This window comes from Leopardus geoffroyi, chromosome C2, assembly GCF_018350155.1.
Source record: "Leopardus geoffroyi isolate Oge1 chromosome C2, O.geoffroyi_Oge1_pat1.0, whole genome shotgun sequence".
Classification (NCBI taxonomy): Eukaryota; Metazoa; Chordata; class Mammalia; order Carnivora; family Felidae; genus Leopardus; species Leopardus geoffroyi.
This window is the reverse complement of record NC_059333.1, coordinates 83,473,101-83,494,798: the sequence shown is the minus strand read 5'-3', so window position 1 is coordinate 83,494,798 and position 21,698 is coordinate 83,473,101. Positions and strand designations below refer to the sequence as shown.

The window sequence follows — 21,698 nt, the reverse complement described above, 5'->3', positions numbered from 1 at the left end:
GATAAAGGATTTAAAAAACAAACAAACAAAACAAGACTCCCCAGGACTTGTTTCCCCAGGACTCCCCCTGGGGAAAGTGCAACAGGAAAAACCTGCGCTATAAACTCTTCACCACAGCCCAGCTGCAGCCTTGTCGGAAAAAGCCAGGAGTGTATCATTCTAACGAGGGAGCTACTGAGGATACAGGCACTGCTGGTGCTGGAACATCTCTGCCTAGACTGACACTGATTTCTAAAGAGCAGAGGTGAATCGCAGGAGGAAGGGTGTATCTCTAGCCATTATTCCATTTTTCCTCACTCAAGATGACTCAGCTGATTGTTGACACCTGACCCACACTGCAGAGAGAGGAGGCAGAGGATTAAAGGTCCTTCTTCCTGCTTTGGTCTGTTTAAGCAAACAGAGGGTGCACCTCATGATCTCCCAATATTCTGTAAGACTTTGTTATTCCAGAGGTAAAAGGCCAGAGACTCTAGAACACACAATGCTGTCAAACATTATGAATCACTACTTGGCATAAAGTTTCTAATAAACTTTAATGACAAATCTAAGAGGTCAGAAAAGGTCATTACCTTCCTCTGGCTTCGCTGCTTTCTCCTTCTTTACTGATCCTGTTTTAGGACCCTTGTCTTGTGATTTCTTCTGTGAACCGCTGGTTTCTTTTTTTGAATTAATCTAATAATAAAAAAAAGTGTCTCCAGTTACAAGGCAGCCATTCAGACAAAGGTCCATAGGACACACTCGAGAATTCATCTGGCGAGCTGCTGCTACTCTTGAGAAGAAATACATCAAAGCCTCTCAAAAGGGCCACCTATTCTCATTTCTTGTGCTTCCTCAACTCCTTCAATCTTTGAGATCTGGGTTCCTACCCTTGTCATTCCATTGACATTGCTCTCCCCAATGTTCTCAGCCACTCCAACTTGCCCAAAGTATTAGGGCTGGGGTCATTTCCATTCCTCTCACCTCTTATCTCCACATTACTAAATCAAATCATAGATCTGATCATTTCCCACTGCTACTACAGGATAAAATCAAACTTCTCAGCCTGATTTTGCAAAACCTCCATATTCTCGCCCCAGCCTAACTCTACATGTTTCTCTCCCATTCCCATGGCTTCTACTCTACAGCCACATTGGATTTCATACCATTCCTCACACCACACTGCCATTCTCTACTTCTGGACCTTTGTCCACAAGGGTTCTTCACTTGGAATGCCTCTCCCCTCATCCCAACTCAGTTAGTTGTTCCCATTCAGCGGGATTCAAATCTTATATCCTCCCTGAGGCAACTTAGACTCCTCCAGAAGAGAGCTCACCCCTCCCCTGTTCTCCCAGGCATGCTGCTGTAGATGTGACCTGGTATTACAGTTCCCTGTAAGAGCATAAGAGCATTGATCTTTCCTAGGAGAATGTGAGTCCCTCAGGGATGGAGAGGATGTCAGACTCATGGTGATAACCAACGTTCACAGGGCCGAGCCCTAAGCACTGCCCATAATAGGGCACAAATGGACTTAATATAAACACTCATGAGGGGCACCTGGGTGGCTCAGTGGGTTAAGCGTCTGACTCTTGGTTTTGGCTCAGGTCATGATCTCATGGCTCATGAGCTCGAGCCCCCATTGGGTTCCTCACATCGGGCTCCATGCTGGCAGTGTGGGGCCTGCTTGGGAATCCCTCTCTCTCTGCACCTCCCCTGCTTGTGTGTATGCTCTCTCTCTCTCTCTCTCTGAAATAATAAACTTTAAGAAAAAAAAAGAAAAAAAAAAAAAGATGAGGAAACCGAAGCTCAGGAAAGTTAAGTGACATATTGGAAGTATGTTCTCTCTGCTGCAATACACTGACTCTCAATATTCTTTTATTCCTCAGACATTTCCTATTTTAACTTCTCTCCCTCTCATTTTCCCCTCCATGTCTACAGTGAGGAGGAAAACTTCTGAAGAGTCTAAAGTACCCTAAGACTCATAAGGAGAGATCATAAAATCCAAATCTGGATTCTGGCATCTCTATAGAAGTTCCTGGTGACACTCTGAAATGCTTGAGTTATCCCCAGAGGCCTAAAATACATTGGTCATGAACAATTAGTCGTTCTGTATCTGAAATCAAAGAGGATGACACCCAAAGACTGAAATAGGACTCCCAGAAAAGGCCCTAATAACTCTGCTTGTATCATGCATAGACATCAAAATGGTAGCTAAGAAGTTGCTTTTAGGCTAGCCTGAGTGCACCCCCAGGACCCAAGGTGACCACAGAATAAGGAGTTCAATATGAGAGCAGGTTGGTATGAAGGAAAAACAACGTCTTTGGTGTTTGCCTAACTTGGAGCCCGGAGTAAAGCCATGGAAAGCCGCCATCTTTCTGTGCTGCCACAGGAGGCAGGGTAGCAAGGCAGAAACAGCACCGTGGAGTCAAATCACCCCCTTGTTAGTGAGTTGCTTAACTTTTCAGATCTTCCATTCCCTCAGCTGTAAAAGTGGGGGATAATCCCCTTTTGCCACAGAGCTCTGTGGCAAATGACTAAATGGGATGACATCTATAATGTGTCTAATCCAGTAACTGGGACACAGTAGGTGTGAGTTAGTGAGTGCCAAGTCAGCAGTCAAAGCACCACAGATCATTTTCAAATGTATGCAATATTTAATTTCTCTTCCCTCACTCCTTATTCTCTCTTGTTTATTTAAAAAGGAGCTCCATAATGCTTCAATCAGGATTGGTCGCATTTATGAAGCTAAGTTATGACTGAACAACACTGAGCCCATATATCCTTCTCCCTGTCATTGCCTTATTAATAAGTTCCCAGTGGCAGAAGACACTGGCTCACCAGCCACATAATCCTGCTCTTCTAGAGTAGAAACAGTATGTGAACCAGCACAGCAGTCTGGTCACCAGAAAATAGGGCCCCTTCCAATAAGACAGACACTGAGTTCAGCTGAGATCTCTCCATCAATCACTATGGTCGTGTCTCCCTTGCTAGAAAAGAGGAGGCACACACAAACACCATGAGAATCTTACCTCAACTGGGGGTGTCTCTCCCAGCAACAGGTTATTAAAAATGGTAGCATAATCACCATTTAAATTCATCAGCTCCTCATGGGTGCCTCTTTCTGTAATACAGCCCTCTTTCATGAAGATCACTTCATCACAATCAGCCAGGTACTGGGGACAAAGGCAGGGACAACACAGTGTTGCTGAGATTTGTGCAAATACATTCAATACCTATACCTTAGTTCAGAGGTTCTTACCTGGAGGCAATGGAGCCTCTCGGGGGACATCTGGCAATATCTGGAAACCTTTCTGGTTGCTACAACTGGGGGCAGGGTACTGCTGTTATCTAGTGGATAGAGGCCAGGAGCTCTCTGGGCCCAAATGTCAATAGTATCAAGAGCGAGAGAACCCTTGCTTTAGTTTATTGTGGCTTGTGACGTAGTTCAAAAAACATCTCCCATTTTTGGCATAAATCTGCTGATGGAGCCACATAAGCCTTGCATTAAACTTCACACCCTTTTGTTGCACTCAGAAGTGCATACAATTACAGACTTTCTGTTGCAGAATGGGGGATTAGCCCCCTAAACTTGACGACATATGCAAAGCAGATGGCAATATCCTGGAGCTGCTCTCCAAAGTGGCTGCTTGTCTTGGAATGACAGAGGGAGAAGAGCTTGTTTTCCTTAAACAGTTCCCACTTGCATATAGATATTAACACAAGCTTTCCAAACTATCTCATACCCAAACTCCAGTTTTAGCCTACTCCTCTTAGCCCTTTTACTTACTGATTTACATGCAAAAGCTAACATGCTCCAAGGATCTCTAATTCAGATGGCCATCTGGTACACCAGTACAATGAGTTTTATTGGTACATTGGGCCAGGAGCTATTTGCTGAGGAAATAAACACTGATGACTCCAGGAACCTCTAAGGAGTCCCGTGAAGGTACCTGGACCAGGCCCACCTCCCTGTTTCTAATTTTCCAAGCCAAGGTGGGCAGCCTGAGGAAGAATGCTCCATACCTGTAACTGGTGGGTAACAAACAGAACTGTCTTAGACTTTAAGTGCTTCTGGATAGCACTGTTGAAGATGTGGTTGCCCACATGGGCATCTAAGGCACTGAGGGGATCATCCAGGATGTAGATGTCCCGGTCACTATACAAGGCCCGGGCAAGGCTGATCCTTTGGCGCTGTCCACCACTCAGGTTCGCTCCTCGCTCGCCAATCTACAGGAGTCCAGAAAGCATAGTGAAACCTCCAGTTCAAGTCCAGTACCTTACTTAGTGATCACCCCAGTCACTGCTCCTCTGTTCCATCCATACCAGCTGCTTCTACTGAATTCCCCACCTGGATGAACTGCAACTCTTGATCCTCCAGGCCCCACACCAGAACCGGGGAAGCCAGCCCAGAGGAAGACAACTCTTCCTCTCCCATAACCAGCTGGTTACTACTCAACCTTACTACCTCTGGCTTTACACTCCCCCTTGACATACCATCCCAATCCATTATCTATGGGCAGAAAGATCTTTCCAAAACACAAAGCTGACCATGCCCCACTCTCGCTTAAAACTCCCTTTCAAGGGGCGCCTGGGTGACTCGGTCAGTTAAGTGTCAGACTTCAGCTCAGGTCATGATCTCACAGTCTGTGGGTTCAGGCCCCGTGTTGGGCTCTGTGCTGACAGCTCAGAGCCTGGAGACTACCTCAAATTCTGTGTCTCCCTCTCTCTCTACTCCTCCCCTGCTCACTCTCTGTCTCTGTCTCTCTCTCACTAAAATAAATAAACATTAAAAGAAAAGAAAAACCTCTTTTTCAAGAGCCCTAAGAAATAAAATCTAAACAAACATGTCACAGAAGGCAGGCCCTTTGCCACCTGGCTCCACTGCCAACCCTCTCTTCTACTCTCTGGGATCTAAGCCATTTTAAATTGCGTGTGTATCTGAACCCTCACGACTACTGTCATGCCTTTTCTGTTACCATATCTGCTCAGTTCTGACATCCTCTCCTCTGTGAAACATCTCCCACCCTCTTCTCTACTATTACCCAAAAAGGGGGGGACTTTTTTCTTTTTTTAATTAAAAAAATTTTTTTTAAGTTTTGAAAGGGGACTCTTTCATCAGCTTATTTTGTGCCTATTCAAGTGTCTCATCCTCCCAGCTATAAGCTTTTTGTGGGTATAGATCATTCTTCTATTGCTTTATATCCCCAGTGCCCAGCCGTTTCTGTCTATGTAGCTGGCACATGAACACGTGAATAAATCAATTGTCAAATGGTAACTGTCTCTTTACTTAAAAAACCATTCATTGAATTCAGAGGTTTCAAATTTGAGCATGTATCAGATCACCTGCAGGGCTTGTTAAAACGGATGGTTGGACCCTGCGCCTATGATTCAGTAGGTGTGGGGTGAGGTGTAAGAATCTGCATTGCTACCAAGTTCCCAGTAACACTGCTGCTGCTGATCCACTATGAATCTGGGAACTAAGATTTGAGTACCAGTGAACTAAAGAAACTATTCTGGTTTGAAGGATTTAACTCAAGTCAGATGAAAAAAAGTGCAGGCCCCAAAGACCTCCAGGGTAGGTCGTGGGAGACAAATATCAACAGGGAAGGACACAAGCCAGTTCCAAAGACTCACCTCTGCAAACTGCTCCAGGGCAGAGAGCCAAAGAAAGAGGCCTTTGTGCTAAGGCCTCTTTCTTTCTAATTGAAAAGGGCTCTCTGCAGACTGTATATCAGTAAGGATATACAGGATTCTGGTCGGCAGAATGAAGTTCAGAGAAGCTCAACAAGCACATGCTTGACTTATGGTTTTTTAAATGAATAGTGTGGAAAACATGAACTCTGAACCAACAATGGGATTTTGTTTAAAATTTGTATGACATACAGAATGGCTAAAATTAACAACCCAGGCAACAACAGATGTTAGCGAGGAAGCAGAGAAAGGGGAACCATTTTGGCACTGCTGGTGAGAACGGAAACTGGTGCAGCCACTCTGGAAAACAGGATGGAGGTTCCTCAAAAAATTGCATGATCCAGCAATTGCACTACTAGGTATTTATCCAAAAGATACAAAAATGCTGATTTGAAGGGGCACATGCACCCCAATGTTTATAGCAGCACTACCCAGAATATGGAAAGAGCCCAAATGTCCATTGACTGATGAACAGGTAAAGAAGATGTATATATAATATACATATACAATGGAATACTACTCGGTGATCAAAAAGAATGAAATCTTGCCATTTGCAACAATGTGGATGGAACTAGAGGGTATTATGCTGAGCGAAATAAGTCAGAGAAAGATATATGATTTCACTCATAAGTGGAATTTGAGAAATGCAACATATGAACATAGGAGAAGGGAAGCAAAACTAAGATAAAAACAGAGAGGGAGACAAACCATAGAGACTCTTAAATACAGAGAACTGAGGGTTGCTGGCGGGGTATTAGGTGGGGGGATGGGCTAAATGGGCGATGGGCATTAAGGAGGGCACTTGTGGGGATGAGCACTGGGTGTTATATGGAAGTGATGAATCACTAAATTCTACTCCTGAAACCATTATTACACTATATGTTAACTAACTTGGATTTAAATTAAAAATAAATAAATAAAATGATATGCAGATAGGGAAAAAATTCAAATGACATATAAAATATTTATACGTTTAAAACAAGTAGTATTGATAACCCCGCCCTAAGGAACACATGCTTTCCTAACATAAAGTTTCAATGAAAGCAAAACTCCCTGTGTGGGTACTCCTGTATTTAAGATGCATTAGTAGTAGATGGTTCTGGCACAGCCCCACAACCCATCTTCCAGAATCCTCTCTGTTAAACACATTGCCCCAACAGGGGCAGAAGGCCTGTACCTCAGTCAGGTCACTGTTGGGAAGAATGGCCAGGTCAGGCCTCAGGCAGCAGCTGTTGAGCACAGAGTTGTATCTGAAGGACATAAAGAGACTAAGCATCAGGGACATGTTTGGAGTAGAGCCTCTGCCTTGGGCTGCCTTGAGTCTCACACGGCCAAGATGGGAAAGCATGAGAGAAACCAAACATTCCTTGCCTTTCTTCATCAAATTCCTTCCCAAAGAGGATGTTGTCTCTCAGAGTGGCATTGAGGATCCAGGCCTGCTGGGCCACATAAGCGAAGGTTCCACTGACTGCAATGCTGCCCTCTAGAAGTGTCATCTAGGGAGACAGACACCATCCAATGGCATCATGATGCAAAAACACCACCCTAAGCCAACAGAACCCCCCACATTGCACAATGGAGTTCAAAGTTTTGGCAATCTTCTTGGATGCTTTTGGGTCCAAATCCAGACCTCACCTTTGTTCCACAGAGACAGCTACAGCAGCAAAGAAAATCAAAGTTCTCCTTGCTTACATGTGATGGGAACCCAGCATAACCCATGACCTGAATGAACAAACACTTCATTCAGCAACCCATAAGCTACTGGATATCCTGTCTCCCTAACTGCAAACTGTTTTAACTAAGGGAAGCACTAGAGTGGAAGGTCCTTTCAGAATTCCCCCGGGGAGGATGCTGTAAGGATTTAGAGCTAGTCCCTGCCTCAAGACCGGGGCAGGCCAATTCATCTATAAAATTAATTACTCCAGTCTGTTGGCTAAACCAGCTGCTTCTGTAAAATGAGGACCAAAAGGAAAAAAAATTTGTTAGACATGAACTAGTATTGCAGAGTATCCATACGATGAGGATGGACCCTCTCGTTCAACACGAAGGCACTGCATGATGAGCCATGTGTTTCGAGTTGTGTTTTCACTCACAGTGATTGATATGATTTATCCATTTTATCCTCTTTCGGGGTTCCTTTTGGGACTGGCAGTAGACATCTGTCTTGAGTTAGGGATGTTATAGCTTGAAACAAAGGTTCATTAGCCAGCCTGCACATCGAAGCTTGTCCTCTCAAACACTGTTAGCAGACAGTGTATGGAGAGAGGTGCACCCACCACAGACCATAACAGTGGTATTAACTGCCCAGAAACTGGTAACCACGCCACTATGCACCCAAAGTGTTCCAAAACCCACGGAGGGTCTACCGCAGAAACTCCACACCCACACTGCAGACTGCCAACACAGAGTTCAACTCCAAAGAAGCCAGGGCCACCAGCTTTACCAGCCTCCCTGTCAAAGAGATCGCTGTCAGAGATTTGGTCTAAAAGCAAAGCCCCACTCTGCTTTCAACCTAACCACCACCCACTCAACACCACTGCCCCCTGCCCCCTTCATTTCCTCTGTGTCTCTCATCATTGACCCTTAAATCTGACCCCTAAGTTATCAGAACATCTAGGAGAGGTTTTGGCTTTTTACAAAGACCAAGGGCTGAGCCCAATCAGTAGAGTCTCATACAGCAGAGGGGTGAGAGGGTTGTCATTCCAGATGATGTGAACGCAGCCTTCCTCAGACCACACTAGGTACCACGGCTCTCGAGGAGAGCCACGCTCTACCAACTGTGACAGTGACACTCAACAAGACAAAATATTCCATAACTGGACGCTACAAAACACTCTTCCCCAACTCCATCTCACATGAGTTTAATCTCCTCAACATGGATAATTGACTCATTGGACCTCATCCACCTGCGGGTAAGAATAAGCTCAAGTTTATCCTTATCTCAACCTTGTAAGTCAAGCTGGTTCAATTCAAGATTAAAAGCAGGTGGAAGCACCTTGTGTTTTTTCTCTATTATTTGGTTTTAAAACACAGTAAAAGATAATTTGTCTTAGCTGGATGACCTTCGCCCCTGACAGCCCTGGGCTGGCCTCTCTGTAAACCATTCACTCTCTGCCCTGGGCTATGCTTGTGGGTCTGGAAGGCATAGCTCCTCAACTAGACCACCAGCTCCTTGAGGGCATAATTCTTTCCACAGTTAGGTTGAAAAAGGAGTGTGGCTTTGCTTCTAGATCAAATCCTGATATCAATCTCTCTGACAGGGAGTCCGGTAAGGCTGGTCCGCCCAGCTTCTTCAGCTTGTGGACAGTATTCGGTTTGTTCACCTCTTATATCTGACATCTCCCAACACACCATCTGGCATCATATGCCACTTAATAAATACATGCCGAGTAAAAGAAGGCAGGAGAAATAGAGGACTCCAGCTAGACACCAACCAGTCATTCGTCAGGCGTGCACTGAGCCCGCTTCCCGATGCAACACCATTAAGGGGTGGAAATGTGGGGGTGGGGGCAGAGGGCATAACACAGACCAAGGGTTCATTTTGTTTCTGCCTTTCCTCTCTTCAAGAAAAGTAGTTCATTTTCCCCAAGACTCTTGTTAAGCCAATTCCAGAGAAAGAAGCAGAAAATGCCAAGGACAATAACAAAATATTACCTGGCCTAAAATTGCTGAAATGAGAGAGGTTTTTCCACTTCCCACACTGCCACAGATTCCAACCAGTTTACCCTGCACAAAGCACACAGAGAAAGGAGGGTCATTACAGGGCCACTGACCACTTATCTCTAGGGACTGCTGATTTCTTCAAGGAAAAAGACATTAACGACAGGCCAACAATATGGGAACTATCATCCTGATGACTCTGCATGTCACTTACCTCTGTTTCCTCCCTGTCAGCCACCTACTTCCTAGGGTTTCTGTGGGGATACACGGAGGTAACAGATGTGTAAGCCTTTTAGAAAAATTAAATATGCCGCACACATGAAGGTCTCCCACATCACTTTTAGAAAGGCTCAGTCTCTTTCCTACTTTTTTTGGCAACCCATGTTTTTTGATTATTTTTGCTGTTGTTTTTGGAAATAAGGGCAGGACTCTTAAAAAATTATTTTGTTGATTTTCATTTTATACGATTTTTTTCCTCTAGGGTCTATAAATTATTTCCAATAAAAACTATGTGCACTGTTGTTTCCATTTTTCTACAAAACATTTCCAAGAATATTGATACCATCAATCCCACTTAAAAATGGGGGAAAAAAAGCCTGTGATGAACTGAATATCCTCAGGCAAAATAATGAGTTCTCTTGACAGGTGGTGCTAAAAGTTTTCAAGGGCAGACTGGTGATTTTGAAAAGGTCACTTATTTAGCCAAGCCTCGCAGCAAAGGAAAGAAGAGTGGTATGTAGAAGAACAGGGATTCTGGAGGCAGACAGGTCTCACTGTGAACCCCAGCTCCATTAGAACCTGCCAAGTGTGTGATCGACGTCTGGTTACTTACACTAACACCGTCTGTCTCTCACTAGGCTTTGAGCAACTGGAGGAAAGGCGTTAACTTTGTAGAACCAAGTACTTTGCACAACCAAAGTATCTTTGTCTCGGACAAAGTATGTTGGACAAAGTTTTTGACGCTGTCCTGGAGTTTGAAAGATTACAGCCTAGTGGTCATGAGGAGACCAAGTCACGGGCTCAATCTCTGCTCAAGTCATTTAGGTTTATGCAAACAAAACCCTGTTCCCAAGACTAAATGGCGACTAACAGAGATATCAACAAGGAAGTGCACGCCCGGGGTGCAGGCAAACATTAACTTCCCTTCCCCTCCCTGAAGAGGGGGGCTGGAAGAATTAAGGTATCCCTCTCCAAATAGCTAAAGGTCTGTCATGTGAATGTGGGCTCTAAAAGGGCAGAATGAAGATCAAAAGAAAGTAGAAGAGTACATTTCAGCTGAATATGAGGAGTAATCCTCTAATAGGGCTGTTGGGAAATGTAACAGAGCTGCCGCACTAATCAAAATCATTATTAAGTGAGAAGTCTGTTGTCAAGAGTTAACTGAAGTAAAGAACTGATGTCAGTGGCCTCCAGTGATAAACTACACTGGTGGTTTCAGATGTTTTCACTAAGGACCATCTCCTGCTCTTGTTTATATCTTTCAAGAGCTGGGAGCTTTTTGTTCTCAGAGTTTATCTCTGGGTCTGTGTAGCATACGTTAGTCGGTGGCTGACTTTGATACACACTGCATTAAAACCCACTGCTCCCCACCTCCAGTTATGTAGGTAAAGTCTCACCACCACCCCTGGTCCAAGAGACACTTCTGGGTTAACTGGTCTCCTTTCTTGTTTCCCTACACACTCTTGACTCCAGAGGCTAAAATATTTCTTTTCATACATGAGTCAGATCATATCATTCTTCTCCAAAGCCTCCAATGGATTCTCTCCCACTCAGAGTAAAGCCAAAGTCCTGTAAGGAGGCTCAGACACCCCAGCTGCCTCTCTGCCCTCAGCATCTACTATTTTCTCCTGTGCCACTCAGTACACTGCAGACTCAGGAACTTTGTGCTTCTGTTCCTTCTGCCTGGAATGTTCTTCTTCCTCCAGATATCCATATGGCTCAGTCCGTAACCTCCCTCCTGCCTTTTGCTCATATATTAGTTTTTAAATGAGGCCTTCCCTCAGGCAGGCTGTTAAAATCGTAACCACACCTGCTCCAGGCCCCAGCATTCACAATCTTCCTCACACAGCCTTTATCACCACCTGATATACCATATATCTTACTTGTTTATTATCTGTCTTTGCCCACTAAAACATAAGCTCCAAGAGCACAGGGACTTTTGTTGGTTTGGTTTTCCACTGCTATAGCCCCAGCCCCACAACAGTGTCTGGCAGAAGGCTGGCACTCAAAAAAATGGCTGACGAATGTATGTATGTGTATATATATGTATGTACATACACACACACACACACACACACACACACACACACACACACACACACATCTCAGACCCTCTAAATGGTTCACCCTTCAATATGGTGCTGGTGGGAACCAGTCATAGACTGTATTTGCAGAGCCCTGAAGTGGAGTCTGTTCCAGCCACTCTGTGCAGGAACCGCTCTGAGAGACTCTAGTCCTGTGCTACCTGGGCTGTGACATCATACACCATAATGATCCTTCATTTACATTAAAAATAAACAATTACAGAATCAATACGTTGTACGCCTGAAACTAATTTAACATTGGCTGTTAATTATACTTCCGTAAGGGTATACAAATAGATAAAAAATTACAATAGATTTGTCACTAATAGTAGCACTGAGAGTTCTTCCTATGGGCCAGGTTCTGTGCCATGCACAGCTTGGTGGTAATGAGAAGCTCACCCAGAGACATAATAACCAGAAATAATTATTACAGCTCACACACAACTCTAACAACTAGAATCTATTCAGAGCAAGATCTTGGAAAATCCACTTGAATGCTTCATTTCCTTGCTTGTAAAATGAGCATCTCATGAGATCAGTTGATATTAATTTCTATTGTTAGATACCTAAATATGCCTTTGTAGAGTTGGAGCTGGCCAGATTTGCTCTTTAGCTCAAAATGAGTCCCCAGCCACAGAGGACTTTGCTATAAGGAAAGCAGCTGCCTACTCCGGCCGGAAGAGACACCCGCAGACACCTGCAGATGGATGGAGCGCAGGTGGGGAACGGGGGAGGCGGAGGGCTTACCTCTTCGATCTCCAGGTCGATGTTGTACAGGGTCCTCTGCAAGCGGAGGATCCCCAGGTGGATGTGCTTGCCCTCCTCCTCCTCAGGACTGGGCCTCTCGTCGCTGTCCAGGAGGAGGTGGCCTTTCTGCTCTGCCAGTACCGCCTGCTGCTCAGTGCGCTGCAGCTGTCTCACCTTCTCTTTCTTGCCCCTGGCAGCCCTCTTGTCTTTTTTCGTTTTGGGGGTCAGCTTGGGTGAGTTCTGGACACTGCAGTGGGAGGAGTCCCATGCCAAGGTGGCATTTCTCACCTCTATCTTGATGTGAGGGCTGGCTGGTTTTTTCTTTATCATGTGAACCTCTTCCATCAGAAACAAACTCTGATAGGAGTTGTGAGAGAGGTGCAAAGATGAGACACTGGATCAAGACCAGGGGGACAAGCCTAGGGCGCACACTCACGTAGCAAAACACATCAGGCTATACAGTGGAAGGAAGCTGAAGGGCAAAAGGTAGCTCATTAGTGTAGCCCAGCCTCAGGCCCATCGAGAGGTCACAGGGGTGTGGGGACACCCTCAGAAGGGACAGCAGCCGTCTCAATGGCCCAGCGCTCCACACTGCCAATCACATCCTAACCTACCTTTTCCTTTCTACCAATCTATCGTGGCCAAAACACAATTAACTAACCTGTCTACAGCCCCTCGTTCTCACCCATGACTTGCCAAACAGCAGGTAGTAAAATGCAAGCAGAAAAACCAAAGGGCATGCTTCTCTCCTGAACAGACAGACCCTCATCACTCTGTTTCCCTTCCAGAACACTCCTGTGGAACCTCAAAGCCTATGTTCTTCCCTCACCTACAACATGGCTCATGTCTGGCGGGAAGAGGGAGCTGAGATCACGACCACGCCTAGCTTGATGGGTCGGAAGGGAGTACCTAAGCCTATATCACAGGCAGAATGCCTCTTCCTGGCAACAAGTTCTCATGTCTTCAAAATCCTGCCTAGAAACTTGAGAGGATTCAAACAACTAAAGGAACAGACTTGGGAGGAAGTCAAGGCTATCTCCTCCCTCAGAAACATCCTTGGGAAACAACAAGATTTTCCTCCCACTTATTCCCAGAGACCCTCTGAGTTATGCTAGGGGAAGAGAAGAGGAATGATTGAAAAGCTGAGTGTTTTTGAAATTAAATTCAAAATACTAACTGCAATAAACCTTATATGTGCCCATGATTTTGAATCCACTTCTGACAGCTCTCTTAAACTGGAGATCACAGAATGCTATCCCAGTTGGATTTCCAATATGATAAAAATAATTTTTTTAATAAAAAAAGGTTAAACATTACAAAGAAAGAAAGCACCTTTAGAGAAAAAGGTGACTCTCAGGGTCAGGATTCTGCTTATTTACTGAGAACCCCCAACTATTTTAAAGTTTGTGGGTATTTTTTTTAATTAATTAATTTATTTTGAAAGAGACAGAGAAAGAGTGGGGGGAGGGGCAGAGAGAGAGGGAGAATCCCAAGCAGGCTCCACACTGTCAGCACAGAGCTCAATGCAGGGTCAAACTCACAAAGCTGTGAGATCATATGAACTGAGCTGAAATCAAGAGTCAGATGCTTAATTAACCGAGCTACCCAGGCACCCTTTTGCCGGTGTTATTAAATGTAACATATAATCCCCTTCCCTTAGAGTGAGCCTTTTCCCCTGGATCTTAAACGTGTAGCTTCCTCTTTTCCTTCCTTTGATTCCAACACCTCCTATCCATTCCTAATCTCCAATCTTCCCCAGAAGTGTCATGGTTCTAAATATCCTCGATAGTCTTCACTCTTGATCAACCTTAGGTTTAATTTCCAAAAACAGCTGTTGGTTTCATTTGTTCAGAGCCTTCTAGAAAGACTGAACTAAGAACAAGATGCCAAATATCTTGACCACCTTCACAGAGTACACCCATATGCTGACAGATCTCCCACCATTGCTCTCCCCTAAGGAAATATTAAAAGGCTCTTTCAGGCCTCAAAGGACGATTAAAAAAATAAGCCTTTGCCTCTAGTTTGCACAGCTCCTTCCCCACATCTTCCCATGGGCTCCCTGCAGCCTGCCTCCTCCTGAGACATGCTGAGGCACACAAGGGCCTCATAACACTTGAATTTATATCTATCTGAACTGGCACCTACCAGGACAACAGACTCTTAGAGGTACATAAACCATAGACCTCGGGGTGCCTGGGTGGCTCAGTCAGTTGAACGTCTGACTCTTGATTTCAGCTCAGGTCATGATCTCACAGTTCATGAGATCAAACCTGGTGTTGGGGTCTGTGCTGCAGGAGCGGAGCCTCCTTGGGATTCTCTCCTTCTCCCTCTGCCCCTCCCTTGCACATGTGCTCTCTCTCAAAATAAATAAACATTAAAAAAACAAAACAAAACAAAACACCAAACCCATAAACCTCAACTTTATCATAGGACAGTATCAAAACACAACGCTCATTCACTTGGAATGTATCTATTGAGCAGAAGAGGGGACAGAGGGTCGCCAGATAAAATATAGGACACCTAGTTAAATTTTGACCTATACAACCATTGAGTAATTTTATAGTATAAGCATGTCCCATGCAGTTATTAACTAACTGGGTGTCTTGTCTTTTCATTTGCTAAAACTGGCAACCCTATACTGATGACTATCTTATCAGAAAAGTCACAGGGTGGCTTCTTACTGCCTTTCTACATGTTATCATCCTCCTGGAAGGAGGAGAAGGAGGGGTAAGGGGAGGGTGAGAGAGAGGAGGGGCTGGAGGAGACTGCTAAGAAGAATAAGACAGAATGGAACTGAAGTCTCATGGGGCATATAATACAGCTGTGAGTGATTTTGCTTCTATTATTAACTCTGAAGTTCCCTGGATAGAGGAAGGAGCTATGATGTGAAAAGCCACCTGCTAATACCAAGTCCTCACCAGTAAATGAAGACAAGAAAGCTCTTGAAAAACATGGGGAGGACAAACCTATACTATAAACTCTTATTCTTTCATCCAAGATGCTACCAAATCCATACACTAACAAGGACAGAGGGACAAACTTATGGTCAAAACATTTACTTTCTTCCAAGACTAGATACTGTAAATTGGACAAAATAAAGCTATGATTATAATTAGACCATTTCTTTTATATAGCTCTGGCTCTTAGCCTTCTAGTAGCCAGGCTGGAATGAGGGAGGGCACAGAGCTGGGGATGCATTCTTGAGGACTGGCTTTCTTGCCCAAACAAAATTCGCCTTGTTAACTGTAAACAAATAGGATATAAATAAATCACAGAAAGCTATATTCCATTCTTCATATTCTCCATCATGCCAAATTTGTTTTCTCCTGAATATCTAAGGTGAGGATATCAATGCCTCAAACATCTGAGCCCCAAACCTTCAAGCAACAAACATTGCTTTTGCATTGTTCTCACTAGCCAAGAAGGCTTAGCAGGAGTCCAGAAGCTACTCCACGCAGGGGCATTGTCAAGGAATTGCAGCCCACACAGGTGCTGTTCCTTTTTAAAAAAGTATTAACCATGATTTTCAAATATCCCTCTACCCTCCTCAACATATCTCATCTCTTTGTATTATTCTGAAGGCACAAAGAACACAACTGAGGCATGATCAACTAACCACCCCCAGAAAAACCCTGCTATCTCCTTAGTTGCACTTTGCAACGTGGTCTCATTTTATGACTATTTTCATATCACTGCATTCCCTGCATCATGAGTGGCAACTACAGGGCAGGGAAAAAACGTATCAAAAAAAGGCTTAGCGTATTGACCAAACAAAATGACAACAGCATTTTGGTAGAGGTAGGCGCTAGACTGAGGTGAAGAAAAGCTGACAGTCACATAACATTTCTGATCTTCCAGGTATGAATCACTGAAAGGCCTAGGAAGTTACGACATATACCCATATAAGGGCCAGGAAGAAAGGCTCAGCTCTGAAGGGGAACACAAATCCTGGGAGCCCAGAACTAGGTGGGTCATCAATAAAAGGTAAATTTCACGTTCACTTGAAAAGGTAACTAGTCTCGTCCCTTAATTCACTCTCCTCCACTACCCTCTTTCTTACCAACTTGCCAAAAGGTGAAAAACCAAGTGCAGCCAGTCTTGTGTGGCCCACTGGAATAAAGGCAGCGGTGAGCTTTGCCAGGGATGGCTCCTGACATGGAGGAGGGGAAGGGAGCCACTCACCTTAAATCTGTCAACAGCAACCGATGCTTCCGAGAGGGATTTTACAGAGAATGGTGTTACTTTCAAAGCAAAAGTCATGGAATTGAAGACGGTCACCACTGTGAAAGCCTGAAAACAGGAAAAAATAACAAGACATCATCACTTTCCTTTCAGGTTTAAAGGAGGCTGAAACTTGACTGTCAAGTTGGTATGAGTCACATATGCTTTTTTTAAAGGTAGAGCTTTTACGAGACCTTCAATTAAAATTCTCAGTAAATCTGAACCAAAGGATGATCTGTATTTTCACAATTAAATCTGAAGTTGGGTTGACTTAAAAATAACCCATAACTTTATTTGTGCTTAGACCTGAGTCTTTACTCTTCTTACTTCTCAGCTTAATCACATAAAAGAAAAAATACCTTCTGATTATTGGGGGCACCTCCAAATCCAGAAACAAGAGGACCAGAGTATCTCTATATGTGGTATTTCTAAAATTTTCCCAAGCCCTGAGGGCTCACCGACCTGTGCTGCCGTCAGGTCAAAGCCAAGGGTCATGTGAACAGAGAATGTCACCACGCTGGCAATCACCATCACAATGGGAGCTACACCAACAGTGATGCTCTGAAAGTATCCAGCTTTTTCCAATATCCGACGTTCCTCCTCTCGGATTTCTAAGAATAAAAAGCAAGCCAATTGCTGAAAAGCCAGCCAATTTGCTCCTCTGTCACCAAAGACTTGGTAGGTCTTCAGCCACACAGGGTTTAAAACAACTCTTTGGGGTGCCTGGGTGGCTCAGTTGGTTAAGTGTCTAACTTTCGCTGAGGTCACGGTCTCATGGTTCGTTCATGAGCTCGAGACCTGCATCGGGTTGTCTACTGTCTGGGCAGAGCCTGCTTCGGATCCTCTGCCCACCTCTCTCCTTGCCCCTCCCCCACTAGCATGCACATGAGCGCGCTCTCTCTCTCCCTCTCTCTCAAAAATAAACAAGCATTAAGGAGTGTCTGGCTGGCTCAGTCAGTTGAGCATCTGACTTTGGCTCAGATCATGATCTCACAGTCTGTGGGTTTGAGCCCCATGTTGGGCTCTGGGCTGACAGCTCAGAGGCTGGAACCTGCTTTGGATTCTGTGTCTTCCTCCCTCTCTCTCTGCCCCTCCCCTGCTTGTGCTCTGTCTCTCTCTTTCAAAAATAAATAAACATTTAAAAATAAATAAATAAATAAATAAGCATTAAAAAAAAAAAAAACCCAACTCTTTAACACCTATAATATAAAAACCTAGGTCAATGTGACTATCAATTATTACCATTAATGCTGGTATACAAGCCTGAAATGGGATCAAGTCATAGGAACAAATCTAACAGAAAGCAGTCCCTACATATCAGTGCAGTGATCATCTTCTGCCTTAGTCTGATTTTTCTTGCAAACATCTTACATCTAAAAGGAATGAGCAGAGTTAACTGCATCTGCAATCAGCAGTTTTGTTTGCTTACCTGCGTGTTGTTTATTTCCTGCCCAGGTAATTACAGAAAAGACTACCACAGTAATGGAGAATTAAAAAAGAACTCAGGTTTACCACAGTGCCTACTGTATGTCAGTGCTGGGTAAAGGCTTTCACACAAAAAGCAGTGAGGATGATTGAGAGAAAGTGAGTGAAATACAACTTTGGTAGGCAGAATGATTTTTCTTAAATATTTGCAAAACTGCGACCTTTATTAACAGAGCAACCCCAGAGTACTGAAGACCACGGAATAGGAAGTATGACAACAAAGTGGTGCGTTTTGTGTACGTAGGGTTTTTTAATGTTTATTTTTGAGACAGAGAGAGAGAGGGAGAAAGTGTGCATGCATGCGAGCAGGGGAGGGGTAGAGTGACACGGAGAAAGAAAGAATCCCAAGTAGGCTCCATGCTGTCAGCATGAAGCTCGACTCAGGGCTCAATCCCATGAGACGTGAGATCAAGACCTGAGCCGAAATTAAGAGTAGGATGCTTAACCAACTTAGCCACCCAGGCACCCCTATTTTTTTTAAAACATATAAGCAATCCTGAGAAGCTTTGCACGGACCTTAAAGGTATTACCACTGCCCAAGACATTGCGAACTATCCTCAGAGCTAGCTCCTAAGTCATATTTTTACAAATCTAACTCATTGCTTTCACATTTACTGTATAACTTGACTAAGTCCATAATGAGCAAGAATGCTCTTTTCAAACTAACACACACAGGTAAAGACACCAGAGTCAGGGGCTGAAGAAAGAGTGGACTCTCAGAAATAAAATTATGAAACCACAGAGTGAGAGAGCCAGAAAGGACCGTGGGCAGTCACCTTGCCTAAAACATGCTTGGCAGATATCCAGTTAGCATCCATTTATTCCATTCTATTGGCAATGAATTCACTACTTAACAAAGCTGCCTAACCCACTGCTGGACACCTCTGAGTGGCCACCTCCTCCTGATGACCACTGAGAAATAAGCGTGTGAACTGGACACAATGTTCCTGAAGATTTAATCGAGAAACCAAGCAATAAAACTAAAATAGCTTCCTTGCTCTGAACACTGTATTTCTATTCAACCTAAAATTGCATTAACTTTTGTAACCGTAATGTATTCAGGTGAGCTCACTATGAGGTGCTGGTCAATTAACAGCCCACATTTTTTATACTTAAATTAAGTTTAAATGTAAATATATCTTCTTTTTTCAACTTCAAAGTGCCTTTAAATATATCCTTCTTAAATGTCACCTTTTTAAAAAAGTTTATTATTTTGAGAGAGAGAGAGAGCACCCACAAGTAGGAGAAGGGCAGAGAGAGAGGGAGAGAGAGAATCCCAAGCAGGCTCTGCACTGTCAGCACATAGCCCGAAGTGGGGCTCAAACTCATGAATCGTGAGATCATGACCTGAGCAGAAGTTAGATGCTTAACCAACTAAGTCACCCAGGCGCCCCTAAAGATCATCTTTTTTAAGGTCCATCATTTGGCATTTAAATATTAGACAAGTCTCTGTCTGCGTTGAATTTACTGATCATGATAACCAGGATAGGGCCAGGACAGGCCTTGTGACTCAACATAAGTCAATTGTTTGAAAAGATAAAAATAAAACAACAAACCAAAAACCACGATGAGTGAGGAGCTGAGCTAGACCCAGAGCCCCGCTGTCCTAACCCCCCGCCTGGCACTTCTCCTGCTCCCCCAGGATCTTACACTTCACTTACTACCTGTGGTGTACATGCGCCTGTGGTGGGGAGGGGAGGGCGAAGCCCTCAATAGCCACTTGATACTGTTTTCTGTAATGTCTTCATGGCTAGGCCACAAAATAATGGGCAGGACGACAGTATAGATAGGCGGCTTTGAAACTGAATGAATTACTCATAACTAGCTTAGTTATCTTGGGAAAAATCACAATTTTCTGGTCTTAATTTCCTCCTGTGTAAGAAGAGATTATGGGTTCAAGTCTCTAAGATCCCTTTCAATATAAGATCATGAGATATTATAAGAATATAAGATATTATGATCCTATGACATTAGGATTCCTAGCAGCTAATGTGCTCAGGAAGCTAAGACACTCAAGCCCTTCTACCAAACGCACATATAAAATCTTAAACTCACTTTGTACAATTTGAGAAAATGCTTTGACCCAGGCATACATTTTAATAAATTTAATGTAAGTGAGGACTTCATTCATCTTCTGGACACGTTCATCAGTGGTGGTCACACATTTTCTCCTGAAATATGCAGTGATCCGGGATACAAACATCTGAAAGGAAAAGCAATGTTGTGCCAAGTCAGGGCTTATTCAAACTTAAGAACCGTCCAGCCTTTCTGGGAAATAAATCTGCTCAAGATTATTATAAATAAAATGAGCATCAGGTAGGTGTACTGCTTTTTAATAAAAGTGATCTATTAAATTAGAATAAAATATTATTTAATTCTTACATCTTTAGAAGGAAGTTAAGACAAGTATTTGTTCTCATGGTAATCACGGATATTGAATGCTACCAAAGGGAAGCAGAAGAGCCATATCAGTTAGTATCAACTCGAGATGAAGAGATTCAACACTCCCGTGTTAGCTGGAGGCCTCCTCCTTCACTCAGATTCTCTTTTTTATTTTATTTTGTAATTTTTTTTAAGTTTACTTATTTATTTTGAGGAGAAAGACAGAGAGAGCAGGAGCAGAGGAGGGGCAGAGAGAGAAGGAGAGAGAGAATCCCAAGCAGACTCCTCACTGCCAGCGCAAAGCCTGATGTGGGGGCTCAAACTCAAGAACCGTGAGATCATGACCTGAGCCGAAACCAAGAGTCAGACGCGTAAATGACTGAGCCACCCAGGCACCCAGATTATCTTTCTTAAATCTCATTAAGAGCCACAGTCTTTATTCAAGTGACACCTTAGAGTTTTCCAAACCAGGTACCTGCTTTTAGGAAATTTCCGGTCAGAGATGTGATGCCTCAGTGGTGCCTACTACATAAAACCTAATGGAAATAACTCATTTTAAGGAAAAGCTGCTAAAATACGGGAAGGAGTCTTACTCACCATTGCTGGGTAAAAGAGGATAAAAACAGCTGATCCTAGGAAGCCTGTTGGTCCTAGAATAATTACATTATAAATCATGCCTAAGATGGCAACAATGGGTCCTCCAGCCAACAAGCTGCCAACGGCGGCTGCCTCAAACATCCTCTGCCCGTCATTGGAGCACATGTTGATGAGCTACGAGACATAGAGAGCAGTGAGAGGACCCCGCGAGGATGCTGGCCACTCAGCCACTCGTCTCAGGAGGAAGAGGCAGGACAAAGCAGAGATCCAACGGAAAGAAAGAGCTCAAGCTGGGAGCTTTCCCTCTGCCCTGAAGCAAACACCCTGTACTCACCTCCCCCACGGACTTCTCTTTAATGTTCTTTAATTTAAGGATCTTCTTAAATGCCATGGTTAGGATGGCCCCTCGCAAGCGGACGCCAGTTCGGTAATTCAATGCCCAAGTCAGTGCAAGTGACCAGGAGCGCACGACTTCCGTCAGGAGGAGGCCCAGGACTAAGAGCAAGCTGTACCGGAGGTTAGAGTCTGTGACTTGGGTGTATTCCAAGAGGTGTTTCACCACGAAGGCCTACAGGGAGAAACACACCCCACTGTCAACATCTCCACAGCACCCACACATCACGCCACAGTTTTATG

General features: G+C 44.0%; 1 protein-coding gene across 4 annotated transcripts in view; it reads right to left on the bottom strand.

Annotated features, from left to right (window-relative positions):
• The window catches only part of ABCC5 (ATP binding cassette subfamily C member 5), an 80,794-nt gene that overhangs the window by 28,672 nt on the left and 30,424 nt on the right, over window positions 1-21,698 (bottom strand). For all 4 annotated transcript variants that reach the window (XM_045502799.1, XM_045502800.1, XM_045502802.1 and 1 more), the window contains 12 exons: window positions 21,397-21,630; window positions 21,063-21,236; window positions 20,139-20,286; window positions 17,061-17,209; window positions 16,560-16,667; window positions 12,378-12,734; window positions 9,322-9,393; window positions 7,039-7,163; window positions 6,845-6,917; window positions 4,000-4,203; window positions 3,006-3,149; window positions 570-672 (listed from right to left, as the gene is read on the bottom strand). In XM_045502799.1, the coding sequence (XP_045358755.1) occupies window positions 570-672; window positions 3,006-3,149; window positions 4,000-4,203; window positions 6,845-6,917; window positions 7,039-7,163; window positions 9,322-9,393; window positions 12,378-12,734; window positions 16,560-16,667; window positions 17,061-17,209; window positions 20,139-20,286; window positions 21,063-21,236; window positions 21,397-21,630 (1,891 nt within the window). The remainder of the gene's footprint in view (window positions 1-569; window positions 673-3,005; window positions 3,150-3,999; window positions 4,204-6,844; window positions 6,918-7,038; window positions 7,164-9,321; window positions 9,394-12,377; window positions 12,735-16,559; window positions 16,668-17,060; window positions 17,210-20,138; window positions 20,287-21,062; window positions 21,237-21,396; window positions 21,631-21,698) is intronic.